Genomic DNA, 18,063 nt, shown 5'->3' with positions numbered 1-18,063 from the left:
GAGGAAAGGATGTGGTTGGGGCTCCACGCCTCCCAGGGAGGAGGGAGAGGGTGACCTGGGTTGCTGTGCCCTCGCTGGCCCTCTTCCTGTCCTCGGAGGGGCCCAGGCCGGCCGGGCCGGCGCCACGAATGAATCACTGAAAAACTGGGGAGGGGGAGGGGGAGGGGAGGGGGAGGGGAGGGGAGGGGGAGGCGGGGAGGGGAGGAGGAAGACGCCCGCCCCCCCCCCGCCCGCGCGGGGCTCCCGCCCCCGCCCCCGCCCGCCGCGCCCGGAAGTCGCTCCCGCCTCCTGCTCCGCCAACATGGCCGCGAAGTCGGATGGAGCGGCGGCCGCGGCCGGCCCGGAGCCCGAGGGGGCGGCGGGGGGCGCCCGGGGCGGCGCCGGCGGGCGCGGGGAGGCGGCGGCGGCGGCGGCCGAGGGCCCGGAGGTGGCCGCCACGGGCGGCGCGGGGCCCCGTTACGCGCTGCGGGACTGCTGCTGGGTGCTGTGCGCGCTGCTCGTGTTCTTCTCCGACGGCGCCACCGACCTGTGGCTGGCGGCCTCCTACTACCTGCAGGGTAAGCGCATCTGCTTCGGCCTCACGTTGCTCTTCGTGCTGCTGCCCTCTCTGGTCGTGCAGCTGCTCAGCTTCCGCTGGTTCGTGTACGACTACTCGGAGCCCGCGGGGGCCCCAGGACCCGCCGTCAGCACCAAGGACAGCGGCGTCGGCGGGCCCGCCATCAGCACCAAGGACAGCGCCGGCGCCCTGGGGACCGAGGAAGGCGGCCCCGAGCTGGGTGCCCGGCCCTCCTCCGCCCGCGCCTATCGCCGCCGCTGCTGCCGCCTCTGCGTCTGGCTACTGCAGACCCTCGTCCACCTCCTGCAGCTCGGCCAGGTTTGGAGGTAGGAGAAGAGCAGGTGGAGGGCGCGGAGTCCGAGGAGTGGGAGTGACGAGGAGCTGCCTGCCACCCCAGCCCTGCTCTGACCTTTGCAGACCTCCCTCGTGTCCCGACCTCCGCCCCGCCCCACCCCTATTGCAGTTCTGATTTCTTTTTAGTCAGGTCCTTCTGTCCCCTGCACGCCCCCATCCTGCCCAACCTGAGGGGAGGGGATGGGCCACGAAGCGAGAGGAAAAGATTCTCTTCGGGATGTATGAGTGAGGGGATCCAGGGCTCATGAGGAGTGCGAGGCTTGGAATAGAGCTACAGCGCTTTCTCCAGCCTTGACCCTCCCTCTCGGTCTGTGTGCCCAGCCTGAACTTAGAAAAGAGCTCAGAAGTCCTTCCTTGCTCTTGAGGAAGCTCAGTTTGGAATCGCAGCCCATTTCCAACCTCCCAAGAGAGACAGAATTTGAGGCTGCTAAGTGACTATCCCACCTGAACTTCAGCTTTCTGAGGAAGGGTATGCGGGACCCAGCTGGGAAGCTTTCTGGCTTCTTTCAGTGCCTTCCTCCAAAAGGGGAAAGCGAGCTTGGAGTCTTGAATCTGACATTAGATAACCACGAGCTGCCCTTTAATCCTAGGATGGAACCGCAAAACTGAGGCTTTGTTCAAGCTGCTCACTTCCAGGTCTCTTTCTCTGCCAGGACTGAGGGTGCCTGCTGTGCAGAGTTAATTGGAGAGAGGGGGAATTCTAAACCGAGGGCTCCTCTTGAATCGGAATTGCTCTAGCACTTTGAGCTCTACATGCAGTGACAGATGAATTTACTTACTATATGATTGTAGGCAAACCTCCTCCCTTCACATCTGTTTATTCAGCTGTATAGTAAGGGAGATTCTCTACTGTTCTCAACTCACTGGCTTACCATTACATTTTTCATACCTATTATTATGGTCAGGAAAGAAGTTTGTATGAGGACCCTGCAGACTGAAACATATTTTGGGAATGCAATGGCTAATGATGATTATACCAAAAATGTGGGGAAGCATGGAAAAATTCACTCGAGATATAAAGAGTGACCATTACTATTGTTATATTATTCTGCTACTTGTTAAGCAGTCTGCCTAACTCAGAAGATCCAGTTCTGGGCTGAGGGTTGGAAAAAGAACACCCAGGGTTTGTTCCAACTGCTCACATGCTGTGTCACACTTGCTGTGTTGTTGATTCTCTTTCTTTTTTTTTTTTATCGGTACCAGGGATCAAACTCACGACTGCCTGCTTGCAAGGCAGGTGCTTATGCCGCTGAGCTAAATCCCCAGCCCCTTGTTGATTCTCTTTCTGCCTTGGTTTCCCCATTGATGCTTGCCAAGATGATGTATATATTCCACTTAGCTTGTCCTGGGGCAAAAAAGGAGTGTAGCACTATCCCCATAAGGTAGTATTATTATTATTAGCTTGACACATAAAAATATTCATGTCTACATCCAGAAACTGATCTGCGTTTATCATTCTGTGCCTGAGTGGACAGATGGTCAAAGTTATTTTTAGATTCTGAAATGGTAACTTTCTATTCTTGGTAGCCAAATTTTCATCCCCCTTTCCCTCCAGCCTAAAGTGGGCCAGCTGCCCCATGACTCACTGGCTACCCTCTTCCCCATTCAAAATCCACTTACGAGAAGCTAATAGCTAATATGTCTCTTCATTCTTGAATGTACACTGAGTTTTCCTCAAGTAGGGCAAAAAATGACCGGAGGTAAGAGATCCCGAGGGGAATGACTGGAAATGGCTAAGAGTCCACCGAGCTCCATATTTTCTTAGTTAAAAGTGATTTCCACAATTTCCCCATTTGTCAAGGGAGAGGCTTAGGATGAGATGACTTTGTAAGAGCAACATTCTACTGGCCACGAGTGGAGTCTGGCTTATGGAAATGTTTTGTGTAGTTTGTATAGTATTTTTAATACCCAGAGTCCTAGATTCTTTTTTGGGGAGGAAATTATCTCTAAAAGTCTCAGGCATGGAACAACCTAGACAGTGTGTGTGTGTGTGTGTGTGTGTGTGTGTGTACAGTAGTTGTCCACTCTTTCCTCTGGCTATACCTAGACCATTCTCTTGAGCATTCAGTTAGTCATGAGAGCCCTAATTTACAGTTCTCTAACAATTTTCTTATTAAGGACTCACTTTGTGCCAAGTCTACTGATTGCCTTTTTACCTGCTTTACCTCCTGCACCCATCCTAGTGAGCCTGTCATGTGGCTAGTATTATGACTTTTACTTGAAAGATGAAGGGGTGGAGGCTGAGAGGGGCATCCTTGCCCAAGGTCACACAGCGAGGAGCTGGAACACTAGGATTCAAGATTCTCTGCCTTTAGAATCCAAGTTCACTTTATCCAGCGTGCGGTTCTGTCACTGTAATGCCCCTCCCACGAGCTTGAAGAATTGTGAGTCTGAGAGTCCAAGATCCCAGGACGATAGAAAGTCAAGCTTCTGTTGCAGTGAGATAAGAATGTGAAAAGAGGGGGAGGGAAGTGGACCGTGTGGCTGAGGATAAGGAAATACTGTGTATTGGGAGAAAGTACTGGGTTGCAGAGATACTTTCAAGAAACTTGCTTCTTTATCTTGGTTTGTAAGTGACCTTTGGCTGGAGTTTCCACATTTCTGAGCCTCCCTGTGTGTGAAATAAGAAGATTAGATCTGAAAACCTTACAGGGTGGAATATGCCTTTCTGGTGCCTCAGTTTGTCCATATATGCTGCTGGGAACCCAGCTGCTGCTTGGAATGGGTTAGGGTCATCTAATTAGCTTGGGGAGCCTCCCTTAAATACCCCATCCATCTCTAGGGTGCAGCACTGCTCTCTATCTCCTAACGAGCCTGCAATCCAGAGAGATTCTGAAATGGGTTAGTGGCCTACTGTGCTCTTCATTCCCTGCACAGAGTAGAGATCACTTAAAGAGAGAAGAGGGGTTGGGGCCTGCAGAGCTGGAAGGGAATTACCAACAACCGACTGTTTTCTTTGACTTCAGATTCTGCAATTTATGAAGGGCGATTTCATGGAGATGGCTACTGGAAGTGAAAAATCCATATTAGGTCACACAAACTAATCTAGAATTCTGATTCTGGGTGTATTATCAGAGTTTAGGTGTCTGGACCCTTTCCCTGTAGCTTTAGTTCTACAGTGGCTGGGGGGTCTTTAGTTCTAAATGGCTGAGGGGGGAGATCCAGAAAAGGTATATGGAAGCCTCTGGGACTGTCATTCTTGGAAAGTAATAATGTTGGCATGACATGTTTGCTTCCCACACTGAGAAGTTTTTGCAGATGTTCTGAGTGGTGGGCCAGGGTAATGGGGAAGGAGATATGTCTTAGAACCCTGCAGGGTCAAATGTGAGAGGTTGGCCAGTCATTTACCTCCTAATCCCACACCCCCAATCCTGAATAAAATAATTTGAATCATAAAGATATTTTTCAACTCCTTAGGTTTGTGCCATGCCAAAGCAAAAGGCAAATGCTTTGAAGAGTCAGGTAGATAACACAGACGTAGGTATATGGGTTGTCGGACAAGGGAACATTGTGAGGAAGTGTCTTAGACAAGAGAAACTGCTACCTAGCTACCCTGTCAGTGCCATGAGAAATGGGGAACCATTATTGTCAAATCTTGATTTCTCAAGAGAAATAGGAAACTGGGATTTTTGTATGAACTCTCCCAATTTTCAACTACTAATTAAGAGTTTTAAAAATAGTATCAACCAAAAGAAATGCATTTGTGGGCCTTCTTTCTTTATAACCTCAGGCAACCTCTTCATAATTGATAAGGCTGTTTTACACAGAAGATGTTATTATTAAACCTGGCATGATGGCACACATGTGTAATCTCAGCTCCTCAAGAGGCCGAAGCAGGAAGATCATGAGTTCAAGACCAGATTGGGCAATTAAACAAGATCCTGTCTCAAAAAAAAGTTTCAGCATGTAATGGGTTCATTCCCAGTATTAGGGTGGGGGAGAGGGGAGAAGATGTTATTACTTTAAACATAAAAAGAGGAAATGCACAAACACGACATATCAACCATATCCCAGAAGGCCCCATATGAAATATTCTAGGCATGTAGTCTCATCTTATCTTGAAATCTTCCCTCTTCTGGCTGTTGATATACCCATTTATCAGATAAAGAAGTGAAGCTCCGAGAAGTCAAGTAGCTTGTCCAAGCTTACCTCTTAGTCTGGGAAAAGTTGTACCTACCCAGCTTTGTCTAATTCCCAAGCCCAGTTCCATCCTTGGCCTGCTATATTAGGGGATCCCAGAGCAATGTCTCCATGCAGTGACACTTTGAGACCCTGACAGAAAGCAAAACAGGTCATTTGGTAGGGCCCAAATCTGGCTGTGGGCTGGTCACCGGCTTGTGTCTTCATGCTTCCCTCACTCTGCCAATCCTCTGAGCCGTTAAGCCACTGAAGACTGTTAAACCAATTAAAGTCCTAACCCTGTCTCCTCTGACCCTGTGGGCAGTGGAGCAGTAAGCCATGAATCCTGCTTTCCCTAATCTTGAACTCATGGGTCCAGCTTTGCCCAGATAAGCATGGTTTGCTAAGCCAATTAGTGTGAGAGATCTGGCATAGGATTCCTCCCAGGATGTCAGGATCCAGGCCCCTTGAATTGGAAAGAGAGTAAAGGGAGGCAATTGGGCTTTGAGGGCCTCCCTCCACAACACCCCTTCCATGTCTAGACCGTAGCACCACTGCCTCTGCCTGCTAACAAGCCCTGTACTGAAGAGATTCTGAAGTGAGCCAGGGACCTGTGGAAGTTTGGCTCTAGGTCTCCCCTCTGGGAAGCTACATTCTTGGCATTATGGCTAAGAGGATAAACTCTGGATTGGTTCTTAGTTCAAATCTTGGCTCTACTAACTCTTACATATGACCTGACAAGCCACAAAATCACTCATCCTGTTTTTAAAATAGCGACCATAATGGCATCTACTCACTGCTTAGATTGTTTGGGGTTTCATGAGATCATGTATGCAAAGGATTTAACAAAGGGCTGATTCCATCATTTACTGTGCAAAGTCTGCTGATGATGATTAGTGCCATCAGCCTGGGCTTTGTTCCCCATGGAGCAAGGATTTATTCACAGGAGATAGGAAGCCTCTAAAGCTATAGTCACATGGTAGTCATTCATTGAATCTGCAACCATTCATTTAGCAAGTATTTATGGAGCACCTGCTGTATGCCAAGTATTGTTCTTAGTGCTGAAAATAGAGGTATGGACAAGGCAAACTTTTTGCTTCTTGAAGGTCAGAAGTCAAATGGGAGAGACCAATAAAGAAAATGCAAAACAGTATATAATATGAACTCTAAAGGGAGTGCTGGGGAGGGGAGGAGGGTGTGGCTCTTTGAGATCAGGTGCTCAGGCAGGCCTCTCGAGGAGGTGACCTGCAGGCAGAGGCTGAATGAGATGAGGGGAAGCCATGTGGATGTCGTGTGGAAGGTGTTGCAGGCAGAGGGAAGCAGTAACTCAGGTGGCAGGCAGAACAAGGAAAGAGTGGTGGATGACGGGGACAGACTGGCAGGCCCCTACCACATAGGTCATGAATGGGGATGCCTGGAGGAACAGGTCTTATTTCCGGTTTTGCAGTGCGCATGGTGGCTGCCCAGTAAAGAGTATCCTGGAGCCCTCCGAGGAGGTTGCTAGGTAAGAGCAGGTGGGACTGGACCAGAGTAAGAGCTACCAGAACAGGGATCCACTTCAGGCTGAACTGACAGGATCTTTCTCTGGTCTTCAACTTCTCTACTGGTGCTAGATGATAAATGTTCAGAACGTGCTGCCTGGAATTCAGCCATATGCTGCATCTGCCTCTTCCTGTGACTTAGGGCAACTGGCATAATATTTCTGTGCCTTGACTTCCTCATCCGTGAAACAGCCATTCTGATAATAGCTCCAGTCTCCGTGTGGCTGATTAAATAATGTATGTTTAGCACAGTGTCTGGAATGCAGAAGTGATTGGCTATTGCTATTTGTATTATGGGTATATAATGAGTCAGGAGTTGGGTTCCACAGTACTTTTCAAACCGTGTGTCACACCATCATTTCTTACTTTCTTTTGATGTTGGCTCCATGTCTAAGATTTTGCTTTGAATAATCAGTGCCCCAGCTGAAACATGTTTACAACTGCCTGAATTTTTGGCAGTGACCCTCTGCAAGGCTCCTCCCTTCTCTGCTTTACACGGCTGCTGCAGGACACTGAACCTCAATCTCAACATGCACCTCCAGGGAGACCCCTGTCCAGGACATCCTGAACCCCCATCTGACCTCCTCCCTCTACCCATCCGGCTGCAACAGGCCATTAGAGCTGCTCCTAACAGACACTCCTAACAGACACAGAGGCGGCAGTTGGGCCCAGCGTCCCCTGTTTGATCTATAAAGACCACACAAGAGAAGCCCTGGGGACTGGGAGGAGAGAGGGCTGCCAGGAAATGGCTTTGAACCCCGACAGCTGGAGCCAAGTCCCTGGGGAGGGGAGGGAGGCTGTTTGGGATCTATTCTGGCCCCTCCATTCACTACCCTGCCTTTGTTAGGGCATTCCAATTCCTCCTCCTGTGGGAAATCTGTAGGCCTCTAGTTATCCTCTTCCCTGCCCCACAATCCTGTCTGCAGCCAGGGATTCTGTAGCTAGGATCTGACCCTGCCCCTCCGAAGTCCCAGGGCGTCCCCCCTACCACCTCCCTCTTCCCCTACCCTTACGGCCAGTCTAGTGCTTTAGCCTGGCTTCGAGGCCCTGCCCACATTTATCTTCTGACTGCTCTAGCCCCAGATTGCTCTGTTGCTCCTCCTCCCCAAATAAAAATTGCTTTATGCTGAGGGGCTGCCTCCTCCAGCAATACCCGTTTTCACTCTCCTCCTCATGAAATTCTGCACATCCTTCAAAGCCAAACTCAATTGTTACCTCTTCTGAGAAACTTCCCCTGAACAAACCCCCCCAGCCACTGCTCCTCAGACCCCACCTCCTGTCCCTGCAACCAGGTCAATGTCCTTGTCTTTAAAATCTAAAATGAAAATTACTTGGCAGTTTTTTGTTTGTTCATGGAAGAGCTATATATACTCTTGTTGAAACCTTGGACAGCATGGAAAAGAAAGACTCTCTTCCACTGATTATCTCCTGAGGGTTCTGGGGTGAAGTTAAGGGAGATTTCTACTTACTAATTAAATACTTCTTATATTGCTTGAAGGTTTTACTTGTGCTTTTTAATTAACCAAAAAACACATACACACCAACCTGGATTTTAAAAATCAGATATTACTGAAAATTAATTATCATTTATTAACATGTAGAGTAGATGACTGGTCTGAATAGCAATCCTGCCGTGTAGGAAATATGGTAAATATGGACTATGGAGACAAAACTTAGGCTCCTCCACTAACAAGCTGTGTGTCCTTCAGCAAACCATATGACCTCTCTGAGCCTCAGTCTTCTCATCCATGAAAGGATAGTGGTCCCTGTGAATGGCCAGTGTGCAGGCTTATTGAATTCATACATAGGACGTGTTTTGCACAATACTCAGGACATAGTAGTGTTCTGTAACTAGCATTATTGGTCCTGTTTTACAGATGTGGAGGCTGAGGCAGAGAGAATGGCCTCCCACATAGTAAGTAGCAAAGCCAGGACCTGAAGCCACAAAGCAGGCTCCTAAGTTCACAATGCTATCCTACTTTCTGCTACTTATGTGTATTCTTGCAAAATAATCAATCATGTTCTGTTTGGAGAAGCAGAAGCAAAAACACTGAAGCCCAGCATCTTCTCTGTGATAGGCTGCCCCCCAGGCAGGCTTCCCCACGCTATCAGAAACTCTGAGGAGTCAGGGGCTGCCCCTCTTCTCTCTGGCTCCTAGGTGACTAGCCAGGAACAGACGCTACATAAAATTGGTGACCTTGAACCTGGAGGCCTGTAGCGGATTCTTGGAACAGGAGAGCTTTTGAATGAAGCATCGTTGGGTCTGCAGTTGATCAGCAGACACTCAGGAAGTGTGGAAGCCTTCTGTAGTTATGGGCACAATGCTGAGGTCCATTAGGCCTTCTGAACTATCAGCAGGCCAAGGCTAAGGACAGTGCTGAAGAGGTAATAAAAACAACCCTGGGTATGTTCCAGTATTATACAGGTTTGCTGTTAGGAAAAGCAAAACCCCTGTGTGCAGTAGGTACTTAATAGGTGTTGATATGAGTCAACTAGAAGCTTTGGGATGAGCATCATCACTGCCTGGTGTTCAGTTACTCTATCTGTAAGGTCCACCTGGGGGCTTGAGAATTCTGTGTGAGGTTTGGACTTGGACAAGAACACAGAGTGGCTGAGAGCTACTGGCCCAGTGCAGATCAAGGCAGCACGATTCCCTGGACTTGTGACCTTGGGCAAGTTTCTCTGCTGGTCAGAGCTCCCATCTCTGCTGTAAAGTGGAGATGGTGATAGTTTTGTCTCCAGAGTCCATTGTCACCATATTTCCTACATGGCAGGATTGCTATTCAGACCAATCATCTACTCTAAGTCTTAATAAATGATAACTGTAGTTTTCAGTAATATCTGATTTTTAAAATCTGCCTTTTAAGGTTCTCTTGTAATGCCTTGAGTAACTTAAACACATAGGGCTTGTCACATAGTACCTCTGCACAAAATATTTACTCTTGCTATTATTCTTGCACCAGCAGCAGCCCAGCCTGCATGCTTAGTAATGAGAGGATGAGAGAGGGGACAAAGGTCCTCACTCTTAACAGCCATCACCCACTGAGCCCCATCCAGGAAGGGAGGTGCTGCGTGTTGTACGGCTCCTCCAATGGCACGGGCACCAATGATGATCCCAGGTTAAAGGAGGCAGCATCTTTTGAATAAGGGCAAGACCACCCCATCAAGCAAGCCACCAGACACAATGTGGTATGCTCCCCAGGGCATGAGCTCCCATTGTAGGGACATACAGAGAAAAGCAGCTGACTTTGGCAAGAATAGTATAGCAGGGGCCTTGATATCAGTTGGAGAGAAACCAGATAATCTCAAAAACCAGTGTGATTTTAACTATGACTTGAAAGTTTCTAATGCTCAGCTCCATGGTACTGAACTCTTGGACTGACCATAGGTTGCCAATCCATGGCAGTTGGGCCAATGCAGCCTGGGTGTCTTTGGCTCATGCTGTATTTCTTTCTCTAACTCTTTAATGAAACTTTTTATTATGGCAAATTTTAAACATACATAAAAGAAGACAGAATAAACTAATGATCAACCAACTACCACCACCCAGGTCAACACTTATTGACTCCTGATAACCTTGTTTTATGCAGGGCAGCACCATCCAATAGGACTGTGCTGATGGAAAATTCTGTGTCTGTGCTCCCCAGCACAGTAGCCTCTAGCCACATATGGGTATTGAGCACTTGGAATGAGGCTAGTGTGATTGAGGAGCTGAATTTTTAATTGTATTTAATTTTAATTAATTTAATTTTAAACAACCATGTATAGCTGATGTTGCAATGTAGGTACTGGAGAACATAGGTCTAGACCCCACACCATTTTCTTCTCTTCTGTATTATTTTGAAGCAAATCTGAGACATCATGTCATTGCCTCTATAAATATTTCAGTATATCTCCAAAAAGAAAAGCTTTAAAAAACATCGAAAATGTGCAATAGTGCTATCACACCTATAAAAAGGAATAATAATTTCTTTAAAATTCATATGGTATTTCTTTAATTAGTTGCCAACCTTTCTAAATTGAGACTTTCTTTTTGCATAAATATCCTACTTCCCAACTATTAAAAATTTTGGAAAAGAAAGAAAGAAAAGAAATATACTCCAGACGTTGGAACTCCACGTTCTCTTAGGGCAGCAAGTTGCTGGAGCTGACAGTGGCTGCTTCTTTATTTTTTTATTTATTTATTTATTTATTTATTTTTGTCTTTTTCATTTTTATCGGTACCAGGGATCGAACTCACGACTGCCTGCTTGCAAGGCAGGTGCTTATGCCACTGAGCTAAATTCCCAGCCTCTGGCTGCTTCTTTAGACAGGGACCTCTCTGTCATTCTTGAGTCCCAAATGAAATCAGCTCAGCTGCTCTAAGTGCTGGTGTTTGACATCCTAACTCTACCACCTGGAATCACAGATAGACAAACAAAAGTGCCGCATTCTTCCTGTCTTGATTTCTGGTACCTTCAGATGCCACTGGGAGGTAAGACCCTAGCTCATAACACCCCCGCCCCACACAGGGAAAGCTTGAAAAGAGAAAAGTGTGGAACAAAAGTGCCTGGGCTTTTTGAGTTTAGGGTCTTGAGTTTCAGTCTGTTTCACAGATGAGGAAACTGAGACCCAGAGAGAAGAGGAGGTTTGGTTGCATTCATACTGTGAGTGAGATGCCGGACCATGGTTCTAGATGTCTGCCTAAGATCAGCTACTTGCTGCTCTGCTGGGCAAAAAGAAGGACACTGGCTAGGAGCTGCTAAGAGTGATTCGATGGGAGAGGTCTCAACTTTTCAGCCAGTGTCTAAAATTAGTGGCTAGAAAAGTGTTTGATGTCATCCCAGCAACCAAAAAAAAAAAGTGCTGTGGCTCGGCAGGGGGCTGCTAAGGAGGAAGGAGACAGCCTAGCTCCCAGCACCATATGAAATGGGAGTCAAACGTGTAAAATCATGTTCTTTACTGACATTTATGAATCATTTGGCTGCCAACCCCAGGAAGGTCCTATTTTTTACATCATTGCAGAAGTGCTCGGAATTGAGGGTAAGGCGGTGAGGAAGGGGGTCTCAGGGCCAAGAGCTTCCTGGGTCACAGTGCAAGTGAAGCGGCGGATGTTTCCTAGAGAACCTACAGATCGGTCTTGGTCTGGGGCCTGTCTCAGCGTATCCACACCCCGTGGAAAATGCGGGAATCAGTAGCTCTGATTTGAGACACAATCTTGACACTTTCTGGCTGTTTGACCTTTTTTGTTTTTATCGGTACCAGGGATCGAACTCATGACTGCCTGCTTGCAAGGGAGGCGCTTATGCCGCTGAGCTAAATCCCCAGCCCTGAGCTAAATTCCCAGCCCGGCTGTTTGACCTTAGCAAATCATTTCTCTAACTGCCTTCAAATGTCTCTGGACCATCTTTTCCTGTCCTCTGACAGCTGGTCCCTTTCTTCCACCCTTGTCCCTTTGCAGTCTGTTTCCCAGAGCTAAAGTACTTCCTCAAATGGTCTTCTTCCATTTAAAGCCTCCCCATGGCTCCCCAACCTTCTCGGGATAAAGAACAAATCCTCCACCATGGTCCATCTCATCTCTTGCTTTTCCCCCTCCTCCCTTGATTTACAGCCATTCTGACCACTTACTGTTCCCTCCCACACACCTCAGGACCTTTGTTCATGCTTCTTCCAGCGACTCTCTTCCCCCACTCCTTCACCTGGTTAGCTCACATGCTTGCTTTGGACCACACAGCTCAACAGTCACTGCCCCCAGAAACCTTCCCTGACCACCAGGCCCTACTCACACGGTACTGCCATCTTGCGTGCAGGAGCAAGGACCCTTACTGGGATATGTCTGGAACTGGAGGAACACTTTTTATATGTTAATATGATGACTTAATTGACATCCAGCTTTCTTCCCCCATTAAACTGAGTTCCTAACAGATGGGTTGAGTCTCTCTTGCTCACTGTTGTATCTGTTCTTACTCCTGATACATTGTAAGCCACTCAAAAATCCTTGAAATAAGTGTCAAATGGGGTGAGGACATGGCTCAATGATAGAGCATGTGCTTAGCATACATGAAGTCCTGAGTCCAGTCCCCAGCACAAAAAAGAAAGAAACTAGTTAAACTTTCTCTTCTCTGAGACTCAGTTTCTTAATCTGGAAAGTGGGGATCATCTCTGTAAATCTCAGAGCTGCAGAGGATTTTAGCAAAGTACACATAGAAGGTCTTGACTGAATAGTGCTTACTTTTGGGGGGATGGGAGGAGACCCTCAAAGGAAACCTCCCTTGTGAACTTTCCCAGCAATCGTCTCTGACCCTCTGTGTCCTAGAGACACATGCAGTGGATATCAAGGATGGGGCCCCTAAGTTGCAAGCCCACAAAGGAAACTAGAAGGCCTCCTCCTTGATAAGGCCTCTTGTCACACGGCTGCTTAATACCTCTGGTGTCTAAGTGCTCCACCCTCGGCAGGATGTTATGCATTTTGCCACCTCACCCCTGTGAGGCTGGCATTGAGCCAGTGCGTTCAGAGAGGGGCAGCGGTTTGCCCACCGCTACACGGGCACTAAATGATAGAGTCAAGGGGGCTGGGGATTTAGCTCAGCGGCATAAGCACCTGCCTTGCAAGCAGGTGGTCGTGAGTTCGTGAGTTCGATCCCTGATACCGATAAAAATGAAAAAGACAAAAAAAAAAAAAAATGATAAGAGTCAAAATCTGAGCCCAGATCTCTCCACCCCACAGTATGGATTCTTTCCCTCTGTGCTTGGCTACCTTGACTCAGGAGTTTATAAAGCACAGCCAGGCTTTTCATTCACTCAAGAAGTAAGTGGACAAAGAGCATTAATGATGGCCAGGCATTGGAGACATCGCAGAGAAAAAGATGAGTTTGGTTCCTGTTCAAATGGAAAATAAACACCAGCAAGTAGAGCAGATCATTTGGGGCTGTGATATGTGAGATTAAGGAAAAGGAACAGGGTGACCCAAGTTGACCGAGAGGGCGGTACACAGGAGTGTTTGGGAGAGTGGTTGGTCAGGGACACTTCCCTGAGCAGGTGACACTGACCAAAACAGAAGGGTACAAATTCAGTGAGCCATAGTGTGGAACTTTCCAGGCAGAGGCCTTCAGGTTGGGCTGAGCCTGTCTACTGAGGAGGAGCAAACCCAGGGGAGCTGGGCATGCGAGGGAGGCCGGGGGCCTGGAGGTCCTTGAAGGAGACAAAGACTGGGCCAAACTGGGCCTCAAAGTCAAGGTAACAATTTCATCTAAGAGTAATGAGGAGCAGCCTAATTTGTCTGTCTTAGTTATTTTCATCCTTACTGAGACAAAATACTTGATACCTAATATTAAAGGAGTAAAGGTTTATTTTGGTTCACAGTTTGTAGAAGTTTCAGTCCATAGTCAACTGGCTCCAAGGCAGCGTGGCATGGCAGAGGGGCATCACAGAAAAGAAACAGTCCATGGTATGGCAGGGCAGGCAGAAGGTAGCAAGCAGTGACCACAGCAAGCTTTCTTTCTGTCCCTTATATTCAGTCATACCCAGAATGGGTCACTGTCAGCTCCAGCATTGTCCCCTTAATCCCAGCATCACACACCCTGGATCCAGCCACCTCCAAAAAGCCCCGCCTCTGACCCCCGAGCGCCTTTAGAGGGACATCTAGACACAGCTGGAACACTGGCCTAGGAGTTTATAAGCCCCTCGGGCCGCTGTGTTAGACAAGCCCTGAGGGGCAAGGACGGAGGCAAGACAGGCTGCCAGCATGCAGTGGCTTGAATCTAGCTGATGATGCTGGAGAGGAAAACAGTGTTTGGGTTCAGGACAGCTGGCTTTCCTGCCTTTGAACTGGACAGGAAAGGTAGGGTTGCTGATGAAAACTCCTCAGGGGAGGTGAGAATCTGTTACTTAGGTCCACTTTAGGGAGGACTGAGACCCACAGAGGGGCTGGACCTCCCCAGAACCACCTGGGTCTCCTGACTTTAATGACTCTCAGCACTCTCTGCACAGCGTTCTTTAAACCCACAAAATCCCAAGAGACGTGCATAGGTCCACCATATCCAACTGGGGTGCTCTTTGCCAGTCATAATGCCTGCCCTCTCCATGACTGAAGTAGCCATGGTAACATGGAGACAGAATGGCCATGAGGCACCGGCACCCCGCACCCCACCATTCTTTCTCTGGCTCCAGGGGCCGTGGAGATCCAGGTCCAAATCTTAGATATGGCACTAAGCTGCTGTGTGACTTTAGATCTAAAGTTCCAGTCCCTTTCTGGGTCTCGGTTTCCTTATGTGTAAAGCAAAGGTAAGGATAATACCCACCCCAAAATTCTGTAGAGAGGAACAGAGACTGATAGGCACAAAAAGGCCAAGCATACATTCAGCACTTAATAAATGAGAGCTCTTATCATTATTATGGATCCCGCACAGCCAGCACAGTGAGGGCCTGGCCAGTGGGCAGCTTGCTGCCTCCCCAGCCCAGCCTGAACAGCCGCAGGGCCTGTGGCCACACCTCCGGGAGCTGTTCCTGGATGGAGTAGAGCGGGGGAGCCGCTGGAAACTGCTGTGGTTTGGCCCAGAGCTGTGAGGGGGAGTCGGGAGAGGCGAGAACACGCACTCGGAAATGCTGAGCAGCCCGACAGATGGAGAAACTGAAGATGTGAGAGACGCAGACAGACAGAGGGGACCCAGAGTCAGGGAGAGGAGGAGCAGGCAGTGGAGGACGCCGGAGGACTGGCAGTCGCGCCGTGCCATAAGCTGAGCAGCCAGCCAGCAGATGGACGGTGTTTCTGAGGGACCGAAAGTCCCAGACCAACAGACCCAGGATCCGGGATACATAGAAAAGAAGAACCAGTGTCCACGGGACAGGCAGGCTGTCTCAGCATCAAAGGGACAGACACACAGGCTGGCCCAGGATCTCAGGTCAAACTAACAGATGGACAGAATACCTGAGAGGCAATGCAACCTGTAGTTCAAGGGACCCACGGTGTCAGTGTGACACTGATAAACAAATGACTGAGTGGCATGATGTAGGAATAGATTCCTGCATTCAGGGACCAGACACAGCAGACAACACATAAAAGCACTGACCCAAGGGCTGAGGCCCAGCCCGGGCACATGCAGCACTCTGAATGGAGCCTGAGGCCCAGGGCACTAGGGCAGAGACCTGACCTAGTGCCAGACTCAGAGTGACTCAGGAACAGGAGCCAGTCAGAATGACCTAGATGCTGGTCTCCGCAGCTTTCTGGTTTCTCAGGAATATGGGATGCCCATCCTTCTCCCCTCTTCCTACCATTGGGTGGATCCCCAAACTCGGGGGCATGCTGGGAGGTTCCTGGGTCACAGAGCAACTGGGCCTGGGGAGAAGAGAACGAACCCTCCTGTCTCCCAACTGCTGCCTGCTCAGGGCGTCATGGCGTGTGGAAACGATGACTTTTTGGATCCTTGAGCAGAGGGCATTCACTCCCTAACTTCTGGCTTCTCCCCTCCTCCTCAGGTTTGTTTTTTTGCCACCAGCCCCAACAGTGTGTACTTATCTGCTCTCCAATTTCTCCCAGGACATGCTTCCTCTTAGCACAAGCTTGAGAGTCAGGAAATTAGATCCATTACAGAAAAAAAAAGAAAGAAAAAGAGGGGCTGGGGATTTAGCTCAGCGGCATAGGCGCCTGCCTTGCAAGCAGGCAGTCGTGAGTTCGATCCCTGGTACCGATAAAAAAGGAAAAAGACCAAAAAAAAGAGAAAGAAAGAAATAAAGAAAGAAAATTAGATCTATAATAGACTTCTGAGTGCCTCTTTCTTTATCTATACAATGGGGCAGCAGAAGCAGCCTGTTAGGTCATAGGCACTGACTACAATGCTTGACTCCCACTGAACCACAGATCATTTAAGCCTGAGAACCGTTGGAGGGAGGGAGACCTAGCTAGTCTGGAAAGGCATCAAGGAAGCTTCCTGGAGGAGGAAGGGCAGGAATAAGTCAGGCAGGTCAGGAGGAATCAACAAGGTATCCTGTCTGTTTGTAAACTGTGGCAGAGAAGTTCTAGGGCCCTCAAATAGCAGGAGGCCACACAAGCAAACATTCACATTTATCCTTTCATTCAGCAGATACTGACTGGGTGCCTAGGACATGCACAAATGCAAGAGACACAGTGGTGACTTAGATAAGATCCTTGCTCTCATAGACTCTCCAGTGATGGAACAGAAAATAATTTGAGGCCAGCCTGAAATCCATACTGAGTTCAAGGCTAGCCTGAATTACATAGTGAGACTTTGTCTCAGAAGGGGGGGGGGACTTTAAAAAAGACTAGAAAGTAAGTGTTTAAATAAATAAAGACACAGTATAGTAATCAGAAAATGAGGAGAGGAGTTGATAGACTAGAGTGATTTGGTGAGGGCGGAAGCGGCCTGGGAGGCCTCTCTATGAAGGCAATGAGTGAGCTGAGGAGGAGCAGCCACTGCAGGATCTGAAGAGGTCTTGTTCCAGGCCCAGCAAGCAGCAACTGCAAAGGTCCTGTATCAGGAACAAGTTTGGCTAGACCCTCCAGGGGACCTGGAGTGTGGTGAATACATAGACTGTGGTTTGAGACACAATGAGAAACAGTCAGAACAGATGGCTTGAGCCTGCAAGCTGAGGGGAAAAGCCCAAGTTTGAGTCCAACTGTGCTGGGAGGCCGCTGGAAGGTCTTTCAAAGGGGACTGACGTGATCTGACAGGCTCTGGAGCTCTCCCACAGACTGCATGTGGGGAGAGGTCTGCCGGGGGAGGAGCCCACAGAGGAGGCCCATGTGGGTGTCCAGGCAAGAGACAACGGTTTCCTGCACCTGGCAGTGACGTTGGACACATGGATGGATGGGGATATATTCTTGGGGCTGGGGATTTAGCTCAGTGGCACAAGCACCTGCCTTGCCAGTGCGTGGTCATGAGTTCAATTCCCGGTATCTATAAAAAAAAAAGAAAGAAAGAAAGGATATATTCTGGTAAAAAGCAAATGTATGTCCCTTCCCCACAAATCTGGATTCTTTGCCTTGAGATAGTATGTTCTTCTCTGTGGGTGGTACCAGTCCCATTCACAGTGACATCAGCTTCTGTCAATTTCCTTCCAAACAGAGTGGAATGGGGGATAGGGTGGACTTCCTGGAGGAGACTCCCAGAGAGGCTGCTTGGTGGTAAGGAGGAGCCTGAGGTATGTCCCCCACTTCTGTGTACCCAGCCCTTTACAGTTTGTAAATTATTTTCTAACTCATCACTTAATTTAATGTTTATAATAAGGCTCAGAGAAGCAAAGAGACCACCCAGGGATACAAAAAGTCCAGAGCGGGGCTGGGTCACAAACCTACATTCGGGAATATTTCTTTTCTGATCTTTACCCGGCAACCATAATGCAAGCCGGATGGCAAGTGCCAGCCCTGTCTTTGAGAAGAGGAAACTGAGGCCAGGGAAATTAGGTGGCATGCTCTGGGTTGGACTATTTTAAGACCTTTGTGGGCTCTTCTACATCTATCAAGCATATTAAAATGTAGCCACATCAAATATCAGATGT

The 18,063-nt window shown here is 48.5% G+C and overlaps 1 protein-coding gene across 1 annotated transcript in view; it reads left to right on the top strand.

The window, feature by feature from the left end:
* The first annotated feature begins 301 nt into the window (after positions 1-301).
* Positions 302-18,063, top strand: part of Xkr7 (XK related 7) — a 28,638-nt gene continuing 10,876 nt past the window's right edge. Inside the window, exon 1 of the mRNA XM_003476333.5 lies at positions 302-882. Coding sequence (XP_003476381.3) covers positions 302-882 — 581 coding nt within the window. The remainder of the gene's footprint in view (positions 883-18,063) is intronic.

The sequence above is a fragment of the Cavia porcellus genome, unplaced genomic scaffold (genome assembly GCF_034190915.1).
Source record: "Cavia porcellus strain 051 isolate PalLab524CR breed Dunkin Hartley unplaced genomic scaffold, mCavPor4.1 scaffold_5, whole genome shotgun sequence".
Lineage (NCBI taxonomy): Eukaryota > Metazoa > Chordata > Mammalia > Rodentia > Caviidae > Cavia > Cavia porcellus.
The sequence above is the reverse complement of the archived record's forward strand: the minus strand, read 5'-3'. Positions and strand labels throughout refer to the sequence as shown.